This window comes from Anolis sagrei, chromosome 9 (assembly GCF_037176765.1).
Source record: "Anolis sagrei isolate rAnoSag1 chromosome 9, rAnoSag1.mat, whole genome shotgun sequence".
NCBI classification, from domain to species: domain Eukaryota; kingdom Metazoa; phylum Chordata; class Lepidosauria; order Squamata; family Dactyloidae; genus Anolis; species Anolis sagrei.
Window position 1 is genome coordinate 1,892,949 of NC_090029.1, and position 12,868 is coordinate 1,905,816.

The window sequence follows — 12,868 nt, forward strand, 5'->3', positions numbered from 1 at the left end:
ATGGCCCAGGAGGTCTCTTCCAACTCTAGGATTCTATTATTATTATTATTATTATTATTACTATTATTACTATTATTATTATTATTATTATTAAGCAGAGGCTGGATGACCATCTGTCGGGGTGCTTTGAATGCAATATTCCTGCTTCTTGGCAGAATGGGGTTGGACTGGATGGCCCAGGAGGTCTCTTCCAACTCTAGGATTCTATTATTATTATTATTATTATTATTATTATTATTATTACTATTATTACTATTATTATTATTATTATTATTAAGCAGAGGCTGGATGACCATCTGTCGGGGTGCTTTGAATGCAATATTCCTGCTTCTTGGCAGAATGGGGTTGGACTGGATGGCCCAGGAGGTCTCTTCCAACTCTAGGATTCTATTATTATTATTATTATTATTATTATTATTATTACTATTATTACTATTATTATTATTATTATTATTAAGCAGAGGCTGGATGACCATCTGTCGGGGTGCTTTGAATGCAATATTCCTGCTTCTTGGCAGAATGGGGTTGGACTGGATGGCCCAGGAGGTCTCTTCCAACTCTAGGATTCTATGATTCTGTGATTCTATCATTGTTGTTATTGTTGTTATGTGCTTTCAAGTCATTTCAAACTTAGGTTGACCCTGAGCGAGGGCCGGGTAAATGACCTTGGAGGGCCGTATCCGGCCCGCGGGCCATAGTTTGAAGACCCCTGGTCTATACTAAGCTAACCAAACTGTTCCTCACTGAGGACTTGAGACTTGGGCAGTGTGGGGTTGAACTCCAACACCCCACTGGGGATGATGGGTGCTCTTTGCAGAGCAAAGGGTCACTAGAATCATAGAATAATAGAATCAGAGTTGGAAGAGACCTCCTGGGCCATCATCCAGTCCAACCCCATTCTGCCAAGAAGCAGGAATATTGCATTCAAAACACCCCTGACAAATGGCCATCCAGCCTCTGCTTAAAAGCTTCCAAAGAAGGAGCCTCCACCACACTCCCTCCGGGGCAGAGAGTTCCACTGCTGAACGGCTCTCACAGTCAGGAAGTTCTTAAAATCCTAGAATCCTAGAGTTGGAAGAGACCTCCTGGGCCATCATCCAGTCCAGCCCCATTCTGCCAAGAAGCAGGAATATTGCATTCAAATCACCCCTGACAGATACCCATCCAGCCTCTGTTTCAAAGCTTCCAAAGAAGGAGCCTCCACCACACTCCGGGGCAGAGAGTTCCACTGCTGAACGGCTCTCACAGTCAGGAAGTTCTTCCTAATGTTCATGCTTGCCATTGGAACATGCCTCCAAAAAAAGTCCCTAAAAACCTCAAATAACCCGGATCCACCACGTCTGCCTCCGCACAGCTAGGAAAAGAGGCGAGAGCGGCTCATGCATTTTTAATTCTAATGAATGAATAAAGGAACCCTTGTTCCACCCGGCAAATGCATCTTCCTTAACACACTTCAGGGAAGCCCTTCAGAGAGGGATCCACATTGCGAGCGGGCGGGGGGATTCCTCAGCAAGGCGGGGCAGGGATCCCTATTAGGGTGAGAAGGGTCCCGCGTCCCTCTGCCTGTGTGTCTATCCACTCGTACGTTCCCAGCACTGGCGACCTCCCTTTGGGCAATGGTGCCCACCATCAACCCATTTGCCCACTTGGATGCGGACTGCCTGCGGGCATCCCTGGCAACTCCCTCTGGCCTTGAAGTCCCCCTCGTTGTGCGAGGAAAAGGAGGCATCGAATTCGCCTTCCGAAACATAAACAACAACATACAACATCATCCGCCAGGCATACATACGACACACAACATACGACATCATCATGCCATTACCGCTCAAGCAGGGAGCTTTGAGATGGTTGAACAGAAGCTCTCTGAAGTTCTAGGTGCTCTTACCGCCTATTACAGGGAAAACCAGCTGATCCCAAACCCATCTAAAACTGCACTGCATCCTGTCAGATCCCCAAAATCTGGAGGAAAGCAAGAGTCATCGCCATCTTGAAGCCAGGCAAAGACTGCCATGACCCAAAAAGCTACAGACCAATCTCACTGTTGTGCCTCCTCTACAAAGCTCTGGACTTATTTTGCATAGAATTACGGAAAAAAATAGACCCCTGTCTGATTCCTTCAGGAAAGGCAGAAGCTGCACATCGCAAGTGCTGAACCTGACTTAGCACATAGACGATGGCTTTGAAAGGCAGCAGATCACAGGAGCTGTCTTCATAGACCTGTCAGTGGCTTATGAGACTGTGAACCACCATTGCCTCCTCCTGAGAAAAATGTATAGTATCACAAAGGACGACCACCTCACCCGCCTCATAGGAAACCTGCTACAAAACAGGAGCTTTTTTGTTGAGTTTCAGGGCCAGAGAAAAAGATGGCTGTCTTCATAGATCTGTCAGCGGCTTATGAGACTGTGAACCACCACCGCCTCCTCCTGAGAAAAACGTATAATCTCACAAAGGACGACCACCTCACCCGCCTCATAGGAAACCTGCTACAAAACAGGAGCTTCTTTGTTGAGTTCCAGGGCCAGAGAAGCAGATGGCGGAAACAGAAGAACGGCCTGCCTCAGGGGAGCGTGCTTCCTCCATCCATGTTCAACATCTACACAAATGACCAGCCACTACCAGAAGGGACAGAGAGCTTCATCTATGCTGATGATTGTGTCATCACTGCTCAAGCAGGGAGCTTTGAGATGGCTGAACAGAAGCTCTCCGAAGCTCTAGGTGTTCTTATGGCCTATTATAGGGAAAACCAGCTGATCCCGAAACATATATCATATATATATAATATCACAAAGGATGACCACCTCACCCGCCTCATAGGAAACCTGCTACAAAACAGGAGCTTTTTGGTTGAGTTCCAGGGCCAGAGAAGCAGATGGCGGAAAGAGAACAACGGCCTGCCTCAGGGGAGCGTGCTTGCTCCATCCATGTTCCACATCTACACACATGACCAGTCACTGCCAGAAGGGACAGAGAGCTTCATCTATGCTGATGATCGTGCCATCACCGCTCAAGCAGGGAGCTTTGAGATGGTTGAACAGAAGCTCTCCGAAGCTCTAGGTGCTCTAACTGCCTATTACAGGGAAAAACAGCTGATCCCTAATCATATATATAATATCACACAGGACAACAACCTCACCCGCCTCATAGGAAACCTGCTACAAAACAGGAGCTTCTTTGTTGAGTTCAGGGCCAGAGAAGCAGATGGCGGAAACAGAAGAACGGCCTGCCTCAGGGGAGCGTGCTTGCTCCATCCATGTTCAACATCTACACAAATGACCAGCCACTGCCAGAAGGGACAGAGAGCTTCATCTATGCTGATGATTGTGCCATCACCGCTCAAAAGGGAGCTTTGAGATGGTTGAACAGAAGCTCCCCAAAGCTCTAGGTGCTCTTACTGCCTATTACAGGGAAAACAAGCTGATACCTAATCCATCTAAAACACAGACATGTGCTTTTCATCTCAAGAACAGACAAGCATCCTGAGCTCTGAGGATCACCTGGGAAGGAATCCCACGGGAGCATTGCAGCGCACCCAAATACCTGGGAGAAGTCACTCATGACCGTGCTCTGACCTACAAGAAGCACTGCCTGAACATCAAGCAAAAAGTGGGTGCTAGAAACAATACCATACAAAAGCTGACTGGCACAACCTGAGGATCACAACCAGACACAGTGAAGACCACCTCCTCCAACGCAACCTGAGCCCTGCCACATGCACAATGGAGGACCTTCTTGCAGCAACACCAGAGGCACTCCAAGTGGCCAGATACTGGTCAAAGGACATTTAATGAACTACCAAGTTTGCAAATTTAGTAATACAATGGTATGGTTGCCCCTGACATGATAGATAAATAAATCCGCCGGGCAACAGAGATGCACTTACCATGGCCTGGGAGATCCAGCGATGCAGGGAGAGAAAGGAAGGAGAGGAAGAAACATTAGTGGGCAGGAGTCCAAAGAACGACTGCAACATCGGAAGGATCTACCGACCACCTCCCCCTGCCCCACGGACCCTTCCCTACGCTCAAAGTCATCCATGCCGAGGCCACTGCACCCATTCCCTCCAGATTTGGGAAAGGGTTGCATTTGGGAAGGGGCTGAAGCACATAATAATAATAAACTATATTTATACCCCGCCACCATCTCCCTGATGGGGACTCGGAGCAGCTTACATGGTGTCAAGTCTGGACAACACATTACAGCAATAAAATCAAAACATAAACAACAAAGGGAAGAGGGAGGATCAGGGCTTGGTCTCCCTTCAGATCAAAGCCTGGGAGCCCTCCAATCCAAATCCTGAAACCCGTGGCACTCACCACGTCCCGGACAATGGGGAAGGACTTCTTGCGCCGCAGGTCCGGCATGCTGTCGATCCCGTACAGAGCGCTGTTTGGGCTGAAGGTGAGAGGAAAGGAGGGTGAGATGGATGGCAACCAAGGTGTTGCACCCAAAGCATTTTGCTCCTCTCTGGTGAAATCAGCTTTGCTCCTCCTCTGCTGTGGAGGAGGCCCTGAAACAGCCATTCCTAGCAGCTGCACGGGCACCTTTCTGTTGTGGCTCAGTCTGAGTCTGAGTCTGAAACTGAACTGTTTGGGCCTTCTGAGCCTGACTTTCTGCAGGATGACGAGGAGGCTGATGGGTTACAGATTCCTGTACATCAGTGGTTCTCAACCTGGGGGTCGCGACCCCTGAAGGGGTCACGAGGGGGTGTCAGAGGGGTCGCCAAAGACCATCACAGACAGTATTTTCTGTTGGTAATGGGAGTTCTGTGTGGGAGAAGAGCCAACCACTGACCACCTGCTGCAATGCACCCTGAGCCCTGCCACATGATGCACAAGGGAGGACCTTCTTGCAGCAACACCAGAGGCACTCCAAGTGGTCAAAGGACATTTAATAGAATGCCAAGTCTGCAAACGTTGTGTTTCGTTTGTTTGTTTGTTTGTACCTTCTTGTACCTGCAGACTCTGCGCTTAACTACAACCTTTGAACTTAACCAGATACTGGTCAAAGGACATTTAACCAAATACCAAATTTGCAAAATCTCTGTGTTTTTTTTCCTTTTTCTTTTTAATCTGTGTGTTTGTTTTGCTCTGTTAGAATTGTAATACAATGGTTGCTGATGACACGATAAATAAATAAATACCCAAGCAGAAAGGCTGCCCGGACACAAAGAGCTCACGGATTCTTGCTGAGGAGGAAAGGGGAAGCCCTGTTTGCTTCATACTCTGCATCTCCAAAGCCCCAATTGCATTTTTAATGAGCATGCTAAAGCTGGAATTATTCACGCAACTTGGCAATGCAGCTGACAAAGAGGTTCCTGTTGGCCTGATCCAAGTCAGGGCCGATGGGCCCCAAACCCTCCACTCCTCCAAGGCCCCTTTCTGTCCTCAGGGCTTCTCCAAGATCTCTGGGTTGTTGTTTCTGGACTGACCACCCAATCCCTCCATTCCTCCGGTTTTTGAGTTCTGTTGATCGCACAAACGAAGCCCTCAAAAGACCGTAATGACCCAAAAAGCTACAGACCAATCTCCCTGTTGTGCCACTTCTACAAAGTCCTGGAGAGACTTATTTTGCATAGAATTATGGGAAAAAAATTAGACCCATGTCTGATCCCACAACAAGCTAGCCTCAGGAAAGGCAAAAGCTGCACATCGCAAGAGCTGAACCTGACTCAACACATAGAAGATGGCTTTGGAAAGCAGCAGATCACAGGAGCTGTCTTCATAGACCTGTCAGTGGCTTATGATACCATGAACCACGGCCCCCTCCTGAGAAAAATGTATAATATCACAAAAGACGACCACCTCACCCGCCTCGTAGGAAACCTGCTACAAAACAGGAGCTTCTTTGTTGAGTTCCAGGGCCAGAGAAGCAGATGCGGAAACAGAAGAACGGCCTGCCTCAGGGGAGCGTGCTTGCCCCATCCATGTTCAACATCTACACAAATGACCAGCCACTGCCAGAAGGGATAGAGAGATTCATCTATGCTGATGATCGTGCCATCACCGCTCAAGCACGGAGCTTTGAAATGGTTGAACAGAAGCTCTCTGAAGCTCTAGGTGCTCTTATTGCCTATTACAGGGGAAACCAACTGATCCCTAATCCATCTAAAACACAGACATGTGCTTTTCATCTCAAGAACAGACAAGCATCCCGAGCTCTGAGGATTATTACCTGGGAAGGAATCCCACGGGAGCATTGCAGCGCACCCAAATACCTGGGAGTCACTCTGGACCGTGCTCTGACCTACAAGAAGCACTGCCTGAACATCAAGCAAAAAGTGGGCGCTAGAAACAATACCATACGAAAGCTGACTGGTACAACCTGGGGATCACAACCAGACACAGTGAAGACATCTGCCCTTGCGCTATGCTACTCTGCTGCTGAGTACACATGCCCAATGTGGAACACATCTCACCACGCTCAAACAGTAGATGTGGCTCTTAATGAGACATGCCGCATTATCACGGGGTGCCTGCGCCCTACACCACTGGAGACATTACACTGCTTAGCTGGTATTGCACCACCTGACATCCGCCGGGAAGTAGCAGCCAATAGTGAAAGGGCCAAGGCTGCTACATCCCCTGTTTGGGTATCAGCCAGCACGTCAACGACTTAAATCAAGAAATAGTTTTCTAGGATCTACAGAGACACTCGCTGGAACACCTCAGCAAGCGAGAGTCCAAAAGTGGCAGGCTCAAACCCAGCACCTCAATCAATGGCTGATACCTAATGAGAGACTCCCCCGGGCACACAGAAGACTGGGCGACTTGGAAGGCGCTGAACAGACTGTGCTCTGGCCCCACGAGATGCAGAGCCAATCTTAAGAAATGGGGCCACAAAGTGGACTCCACGACATGCGAGTGCGGAGAAGAGCAAACCACTGACCACCTGCTGCAATGCACCCTGAGCCCTGCCACATGATGCACAATGGAGGACCTTCTTGCAGCAACACCAGAGGAACTCCAAGTGGTCAAAGGACATTTAATAGAATGCCAAGTCTGCAAACTTTGTGTTTTGTTTGTTTGTACCTTCTTGTACCTGCAGACTCTGCGCTTAACTACAACCTTTGAACTTAACCACAACACAACTTCCAACCTCTACATGTCACATCTTGTTTCTTAAAAACATTTTCTTCCGTTTTGCATTTTTTCTACAGAGGAAGGGTATATTTCTCTTTTGCTGTTAATTTCATTCAAAGCCCCTTGCTTAGCATTTGCAAATTTCACTCAAAGACCCTTTCAATACAACTGTTTTGGTTCGCTCCTGACACGATAATCCCTCCATTCCTCCGGTTTTTGAGTTCTGTTAATCCCACAAACGAACATGACATTTTTATTTATATAAACGATGATTCTACTCACCCGGCAAAAGCCTGGATGGCGAGCTTGGAGGCTTCCAGGGGTCCACCAGAAACGATGCGGGCCTTGAGCGGAGAAGGAAGAGGAGAAGCAGGGTCAGTGGGCGGAGGGGCCGAGGAGGAGGAGACACCGGACAGGACACACCTGGATGGAGAAGCTAAGCGGGGCCCGCTCCACGCCAAAGCCACAACCACGACGACAACGGGGCCTCCTCGGTGGCCGGAGGGGGGCAAACAGCAACCACATCCACATCAACAACACCAACAATGGAAGAGCCGCGTTCAGCGTTCAAAGGGGCGCCCCTTTCCGACTTCCCGGCTGGCCGTAGCCCCTGCGGACAGCGGGGCGGGCGGACGAAGGAAGGACGGAAGGACGGGCAGAAGGAGAGGGGTTCCCCTTTAAACCCTGGAGTGCAAGCGGGGGGACGGGGGGAGCGGCCGGATCGTTTGCCAAACTGGGGACCCGCCGAGAGTCAAACACAGAGCCCTGAGAGCAAGGCCACGGATGCCAGAGGACAACCACGGAAGTGTGGAGGGGGAAGGGGAGTCCTGCATATCAATGGGACGGGGGACATTGAGGGCACAGAAGCATGGAAAGCCAGAGGGGCAGGGAACATGCGCGTCTCACAACCGGATGAACGGGTCAAACTGGGTGACAGACACAGGCCCACAGAAGACACCACCGCCGCCATCGCCCCACACCCCCACCCTGCCCCCCTTCCAAGGAAACAGGTGAGGTCAGAACCTTTTCATCCACAGAACTGCTGTCTGAAAGAGAATCGGGGAGAGGAGGAATAAAGAGCATTAGTTCCGAGAGTCGCCAGGGACATGGGCACACCCTAGCTCCGTGATGGTGAACCTATGACACGCGTATCAGCACTGACACGCATGGCTATTTTTGATGCAGAGAAATACACCTTATAAGAGCCAATCTAATTCCAAGGCTCTACAAATTTAATATCTGCACGTTTGAGCCCTGTTCACTCCATCACTCAGCATGGATTATACATTTTTCGTATTTAAACTATAAATATTGCAAAATTATGTTGTTGTTGTTTTTCTCAACGTCACACTCCACCCAAGCTATGCTCAGGTTTTTGGAAAATTTTGACACCCCAAGCTCAAAAGGTTGCGCATCACTCAGTTCTGGGGCAGAAGGGGCGGAAGGAAGCAGCGCCAAGAGGGCAAGCAGGAAGACCGGTGTCCACCCCATCTCCCTCCCTACCCTGGTAAGTCTCCTGGGACTAATACGGGTAGGAAAAGGCAGGAAAAAGGGGCCAAGAGATCTCTCAACAGGACGGTAGGAAGGACAGCAATACCTGGATTATTGGGTTATTTATTATTATTTTAATAATACTATGATATTATGCAAACCTAGCATTTCGAAAACATGCAAATGTGAGTAGATCAATAGGTACCGCTCCGGCGGGAAGGTAACGGCGCTCCATGCAGTCATGCCGGCCACATGACCTTGGAGGTGTCTATGGACAACGCCGGCTCTTCAGCTTAGCGCCACACCCCAGAGTCAGACATGACTGGACTTACCTACCTTTACATATGACAGGCAAAGGCCGTAATGACCCAAAAAGCTACAGACAAAATCTCCCTGTTGTGCCATCTTTACAAAGTTCTGGAGAGACTAATTTTGCATAGAATTACAGAAAAAATAGACCCCTGTCTGATCCCACAGCACGGCAAAAGCTGCACATCGCAAGTGCTGAACCTGACTCAGCACATAGAAGATGGCTTTGAAAGGCAGCAGATCCCAGGAGCTGTCTTCATAGACCTGTCAGCAGCCTATGAGACTGTGAACCACCGCTGCCTCCTCCTGAGAAAAATGTATAGATCACAAAGGACAACCACCTCACCCGCCTCATAGGAAACCTGCTACAAAACAGGAGCTTCTTTGTTGAGTTCCAGGGCCAGAGAAGCAGATGGCGGACACAGAAGAACGGCCTGCCTCAGGGGAGCGTGCTTGCTCCATCCATGTTCAACATTTACACAAATGACCAGCCACTGCCAGAAGGGACAGAGAGTTTCATCTATGCTGACGATCGTGCCATTACCGCTCAAGCAGGGTGCTTTGAGATGGTAGAACAGAAGCTCTCCGAAGCTCTAGGTGCCCTTACTCCCTATTACAGGGAAAACTAACTGATCTCTAAACCATCTAAAACACAGACATGTGCTTTTCATTTCAAGAACAGACAAGAATCCTGAGCTCTGAGGATTATTACCTGGGAAGGAAGGAATCCCACTGGAGCATTGCAGCGCACCCACATACCTGGGAGTCACTCTGGACCGTGGTCCGACCTACAAGAAGCACTGCCTGAACATCAAGCACAAAGTGGGTGCTAGAAACAATATCATATGAAAGCTGACTCACACAACCTGGGGATCACAACCAGACACAGTGAAGACATCTGCCCTTGCGCTGTGCTACTCTGCTACTGAGTACGCATGCCCAGTGTGGAACACATCTCACCACGCTCAAACAGTGGATGTGGCTCTTAATGAGACATGCCGCATTATCACGGGGTGTCTGTGCCCTACACCACTGGAGAAATTACACTGCTTAGCCGGTATTGCACCACCTGACATCCGCCGGGAAGTAGCAGCCAATAGTGAAAGGACCAAGGCAGAGACATCTCCAGCCCATCCCTTGTTTGGGTATCAGCCAGCACGTCAACAACTTAAATCAAGAAATAATTTTCTAAGATCTACAGAGACACTCGCTGGAACACCCCAGCAAGCAAGAGTCCAAAAGTGGCAGGTTCAAACCCAGAACCTCAACCAATGGCTGATACAAATGAGGGACTCCCCCCTGGGCACACAGAAGACGGGGCTAATTGGAAGGCACTGAACAGACTGCGCTCTGGCACCACAAGATGCAGAGCCAACCTCAAGAAATGGGGCCACAAAGTGGAGTCCACGACATGCGAGTGTGGAGAAGAGCCAACCACTGACAACCTGCTGCAATGCACCCTGAGCCCTGCCACATACACAATGGAGGACCTTCTTATAGTAACACCAGAGGCACTCCAAGTGGCCAGCTACTTGTCAAAGGACATTTAATCAACTACCAAGCTTGCAAATTCTGTGTTTTGTCTGTTTGCTTTCAATGCAATATTCTTGCTTCTCGGCAGGGGGTTGGACTGGATGGCCCAGGAGGTCTCTGCCAGACTGCGCTCTGGTAACACAAGATGCAGAGCCAACCTCAAGAAATAGGGCCACAAAGTGGAATCCACGACATGCGAGTGCGGAGAAGAGCAAACTACAGACCACCTGCTGCAGTGCAACCTGAGCCCTGCGACATGCACAATGGAGGACCTTTTAGCAGCGACACCAGAGGCACTCCAAGGGGCCAGAGACTGGTCAAAGGACATTTAATAGAATACTAAGTCTGCAAACTTTGTGTTTTGTTTGTTTGTTTGAACCTTCTTGTACCTGCAGACTCTGCGCTTGACCACAACCTTTGAACTTAACCACAACACAACTTCCGACTTAAGAGAATACCAAGTCTGCAAACTTTGTGTTTTGTTTGTTTGTTTGTACCTTCTTGTACCTGCAGACTCTGCGCTTAACCACAACCTTTGAACTTAACCACAACACAACTTCCGACCTCTGCATGTCACATCTTGTTTCTTAAAAACATTTTCTTCCCTGTTGCTCTTTTTCTACAGAGGAAGGGTATATTTCTCATTGAAAGCCCCTTGCTTAGCATTTGCAAATTTCACTCAAAGACCTTTTCAATACAACTGTTTTGGTTCGCTCCTGACACGATCAATAAATAAATCTGATTGGCATGTCAGGAAGGGAAGGAAAGGGACCCCGCTGCCCTGCATTCTGCGCCCTGATCCTTGCCAAGGGGCCCAGCGGCGTCTCCCTCCAGCTCCTTGGAAACCCCATGCCCTTCACAATGAGCGGGTGTTCCTTTTGGGGAAAGACTGTCGGCACGAATCAAAGGGATGCCGTGCCACCACGATCCCCCTCCTCCGGGCCAAGTGAAGGAAAGCGCTCACTGTGGCGGGTTTCGCCGAGAGGGTTCAATGAGGATTGCGCAGGGATGCATCACACGGCTCAGGGCCTCGTCTCGCATCCCCAAGGGGCCCCCATTGAGAAAGGAGGCACGTGCCCCTCCGGCAGTACCCACACTGCTTCCTTCCTTCCGGTACAAGGCAAGGGAACCATTCAGCTACAAATTACACGCCTTAATTGAGGGCACAGGCTGCCAAATTAGAGCACCCACACAAGGCGGCTCTTCCGTAATTAGCGTGACGCTGCCCGTGACCAGCTAATGGGGCACAACACGGAAAGAGAGAGAGAGAAAGAGAGAGGGAAAGAAGGGGGAGCAAAGGCTGCTAACAGCCAATTATCATCATATGGGATCCCAGACAAATGAACCCATACACACACAGCATCACAGGCACCTTTCCGCTCAGCCTCATCCTACCTCAGCGCCACTGGCTGGGGGAGCTGTAGCCTGAGCTCTCCCTCCCTTCCAATGGGAGCAAATAAACAGTAATACAATACAATTAGTATAAATCACATATAAGGGACTGGGGAGGGGGCGGACCCGGCCAATGGGGTCAAGTGCCCCACTGGCCTCCTCCACCCAGTGCCACTCAGATGCCAGGCAGATGCTGCTGCTGCTGCGCCATTTCCCGGGGCTCAACGGCTGGGCTGACATTTCCTCGGCAACCAATCCCCCGGAGAGGAAAGGGAGGCTGTTCTGTTCACGGAAAGGCTTTCCGACCGCTCGCCTGGCTGCTCTCGTGCCTCTGAGGCCGGGGAGACAAAGCCCAAAAAGACCGGGTTGTTGTAGGTTTCTTTTTTTTACTATATGGCCATGTTCTAGGGGCATTCTCTCCTGACGTTTCGCCTGCATCTATTGCAAGCATCCTCAGAGGTAGCAAGGTCTGTTGGAACTAGAAGGAGGGAGCAAGCTTCCTTTCTGCTTCCCTGGAGACTAGGACGCAAGGGAACAATGGCTTCAAACTACAAGAGAGGAGATTCCACCTGAACATGAGGAAGAACTTCCTGACTGTGAGAGCCGTTCAGCAGTGGAACTCTCTGCCCCGGAGTGTGGTGGAGGCTCCTTCTTTGGAGGCTTTTAAACAGAGGCTGGATGGCCATCTGTCAGGGGTGATTTGAAAGCAATATTCCTGCTTCTTGGCAGAATGGGATTGGACTGGATGGTCCACAAGGTCTCTCCCAACTCTGTGATTCTATGATTCTATAAGTTCCTGACTGTGAGAGCCGTTCAGCAGTGGAACTCTCTGCTCCGGAGTGTGGTGGAGGCTCTTTCTTTGGAAGCTTTGAAGCAGAGGCTGGATGGCCATCTGTCAGGGGTGATTTGAATGCAATATTCCTGCTTCTTGGCAGAATGGGGGTGGACTGGATGGCCCACGAGGTCTCTTCCAACTCTTTGATTCTAAGATTCTATGGGACCGCTCCTTAGCCAGCCCCGGCAGGGTTGTCAAGGGGGCCTCAAATGACCCCTCTGTGGGG

At 49.7% G+C, this 12,868-nt stretch overlaps 1 protein-coding gene across 1 annotated transcript in view; it reads right to left on the reverse strand.

The window, feature by feature from the left end:
• The window catches only part of UNC13C (unc-13 homolog C), a 134,452-nt gene that overhangs the window by 103,982 nt on the left and 17,602 nt on the right, over positions 1-12,868 (reverse strand). Inside the window, exons 3-6 of the mRNA XM_067471209.1 lie at positions 8,106-8,128; positions 7,365-7,426; positions 4,317-4,395; positions 3,884-3,889 (exon numbers count right to left, since the gene is read on the reverse strand). Coding sequence (XP_067327310.1) covers positions 3,884-3,889; positions 4,317-4,395; positions 7,365-7,426; positions 8,106-8,128 — 170 coding nt within the window. The remainder of the gene's footprint in view (positions 1-3,883; positions 3,890-4,316; positions 4,396-7,364; positions 7,427-8,105; positions 8,129-12,868) is intronic.